Here is a 3,215-nt window from a genome sequence, read left to right as displayed (position 1 = left end):
AAAATACCAAAAAACTAGCTGGGTGAGGTGGTGGGCGCCTGTAGTCCCAGCTACTCGGGAGGCTGAGGCAGGAGAATGGCGTGAACCCGAAAAGCGGAGCTTGCAGTGAGCTGAGATCCGGCCACTGCACTCCAGTTTGGGTGACAGAGCGAGACTCCGTCTCAAAAAAAAAAAAAAAAACAGAACAATGATAACAATATATTGTATAGACAGTATGTGAATTTGTCTCTTTGGTAAGAGACAGAAAAAAAAGAAATTATGTAAATTTGGTGTCTCAAAATATCTTTTTTGTTTTTTTTAAAGAGAGGGGGTCTTGTTATATTGCCCAGGCTGGTCTCAAACTCCTGGCCTCAAGCAATCCTCACTTCCAAAAGCACTGGGATTACAGGCGTGAGCCACTGAACTCAGCCTCAAAATACCTTATCTGATTGTACTCACCTATTTTCAGACTGTAGTTGACCATGGATAAATGAAACCATGGAAATCAAAGCTGTGGATAACAGGGGACTACTGTAGCTATAATAGTAATAGTAATTAGGTGCTCAACAATTCCTCAATATTGCTAGTGTCTAAGGGCCTGGAGGATAAGACGTATTTATTCAACAGAGATTAATCTATTATCTACCACACGTAAAGCACTGTGAAAAACATAAGATGAATAAGGCACGGATTCTGCATTCAATTAGTGGAGCTGTAACTGTTGATAAGAGCTAACTGCAAGAAAGATGCTAAAGGTCCTGAATTCTGAAGAAGGATCAAGCTACTTCCTGGGCAAGGTGACATTTAAGTTAGGCTTTGAAGGGTGAAAAGAATTTGGACACAGGAAGACAGGAAAAAAGACATTCTAGGCAAAGAAGACGCCGTGTGCAATGGCCAGGAGACAAGAAATACAGGGCTACATACACAGAATGCAGCATGCTTCAGTTGGCTTTTGCAAGAAGGCATGAAGTGGTGTAGTGGGCATGAAGTGGGCAGTGTAAGTCCATAGTGACTCTGAATTCAGAACTGATTCTGCAGGCACTCAGGCCGGGCATGGTGGCTCACACCTGTAATCCCAGCAGTTTGGGAGGCCAAGGCAGGCAGATCACCTGAGGTCTGGAGTTTAAGACCAGCCTAGCCAACATGGTGAAACCCCATTTCTATAACAATTCAAAAATTAGCTGGGTGTGATGGTGTGCGCCTGTAGTCCCAGCTACTCAGGAGGCTGAGGCACAAGAATCACTTGAACCTGGGAGGCAGAGGTTGCAGTGAGCCTAGATTGTGCCACTGCACTCCAGCCTGGGAGACACAGCAAGACTCTGTCTCAAAAAAAAAAAAAAAAAAAAAAAAGTTTTTAAACAAATCACACATCAACAAGAAAAATCAGGGGAAAAGCTCCCTTACTCTGCCCTTTTTACCTAGGAACATGGCCATGAGCTTCTTATCCTGAAGCAGGATGGCTCCTTTCACCAAGTACTCAAAGTAGGAGTCCACGCCAGCCCCGATGCCTGCGTCCTGGGCCACCCACTTGCCAGTGAGCACATCAATGTGGTTGCCGACCTGAGAGAGAGAAAGACACACGGTCCCAAGGGGAAGGCTGATGGCCAAAGAAGGATCTGCTCACCCCCAACCCTGACTACCCAGGAAGATGCAAAGTAGGCGCCCCTGTGCTTCTTGGGAGACACACAGACCGTGAGAGGGAAGGGCAAGGCTGGATCATGGCCAGCCTTCCTGTACATCCGCATAGTAGAGATGCATCTCATGCACATTTATGAAGACTTAATTACACACATTGAGCAAAAAATGAAAAAGAAAAATGATTTGGAGTGTTTATGTCCTGCCTAGAGTGAGTGTGAGATGGGAGATGAGAATTTGCTGTTCCCACAATCTGTCCGATTTCTCAGCACTCAGCATGTGATTCCAGTATTTGAAGGCACAGGCATGCTTTACATATTTCCATAAATTAACTCAAGAAGAACATTCACCAGGAAGCTGACAGAGTGGTTCTAAGGAGAGAAACCGAATAGCTGGAGACAGGGGCAAAAGGAGACTTCACCAATGTCACTGAGTACCTTTTTTTTATATCCTTTGACTTTTTTTTTTTTTTTAATTGTTCAGTCTCTGTAGAGACTGTTAAAAATTGCCAATGCTGGCCAGGCGCAGTGGCTCACGCCTATAATCCCAGCATTTTGGGAGGCTGAGGTGGGCGAATCACTTGAGGTCAGAAGTCCGAGACCAACTTGGCCAACATGGTAAAACCCCGTCTCTACTAAAAACACAAAAATTAGCCAGGCATGGTGGTGTGCACCTGCAATCCCAGCTACTCATCAGGCAGAGGCACGAGAATCACTTGAATCCAGGAGGGGGAGGTTGCAGTGAGCTGAGATCGTGCCACTGCACTCCAGTCTGGGCGACAGGGGGAGACTGGGTCTCAAAAAAATAAAGATATGCATTTTTCTGTTTCATTTTATTTATTTTATTTTTTGTATTTTTAGTAGAGACGGGGTTTCTCCATGTTGGTCAGGCTGGTCTCAAACTCCCAACCTCAGGTGATCCGCCTGCCTCGGGCCTCCCAAGGTGTTGGGATTACAGGCATGAGCCACCGCGCCCGGTCACAGATATGTATTTTTCATACAGCTTAGACCCTCATGGAAGCTGGTAACTTCATTTGGTACTCAAAGAAATAGCTAACTGTTCTGTGTTAGTTTGGGTTCCCCCAGGGGCACAACCTCATTCTGATCAAAAGTAGTTGATTTGGAAGGCGAGTCCCTGTAAACACCAGAAGAGGAGGAGTAAAGTGAGGCAGGGCAAGGGATGCAGCATTTAAGGGGTATGCCATCAGGCAGGTTTCCACCATGGGAACTGGAGTTCAATCCTGCTGGGGAGCTCAGGAATTCAGCGTAGAGCTCGAGCTTCAGAGTGATCCCACCAAAGGGGCAGGGAACTGGAATGTTTATCTACCAACTCCCATCGGTATCAGTTACTGGCTTGAGAGCTACTCATGGGTAGCATTAAATCCTGGTACCCTCAGCCAAAGGCAAGCAAAGTGGCTCCAGGCACCAGAGGAGACCCCTAGGCAAAGAGGCGCAGGTGATGGCAGTTGGAAGACTGGCCAGTGTGCATGGAAATGGTAAGAGTTGAGAGGATATGGACACAGCACCAACAGAGTCTACTACGGTCCCATTGCTGGAGCAAAATCTGCCTGAGATGGACTAAGGGATTCACTACAGGTCTCC

The 3,215-nt window shown here is 46.4% G+C and overlaps 1 protein-coding gene across 1 annotated transcript in view; it reads right to left on the bottom strand.

Moving 5' to 3' along the window:
* Nucleotides 1-3,215, bottom strand: part of EDEM2 (ER degradation enhancer, mannosidase alpha-like 2) — a 35,531-nt gene that overhangs the window by 16,006 nt on the left and 16,310 nt on the right. The window contains exon 6 of the mRNA XM_011929214.1: nucleotides 1,398-1,539. Coding sequence (XP_011784604.1) covers nucleotides 1,398-1,539 — 142 coding nt within the window. The remainder of the gene's footprint in view (nucleotides 1-1,397; nucleotides 1,540-3,215) is intronic.

This window comes from Colobus angolensis, unplaced genomic scaffold (genome assembly GCF_000951035.1).
Source record: "Colobus angolensis palliatus isolate OR3802 unplaced genomic scaffold, Cang.pa_1.0 Scaffold8, whole genome shotgun sequence".
In the NCBI taxonomy this organism is placed as follows: domain Eukaryota; kingdom Metazoa; phylum Chordata; class Mammalia; order Primates; family Cercopithecidae; genus Colobus; species Colobus angolensis.
The sequence above is the reverse complement of the archived record's forward strand: the minus strand, read 5'-3'. Positions and strand labels throughout refer to the sequence as shown.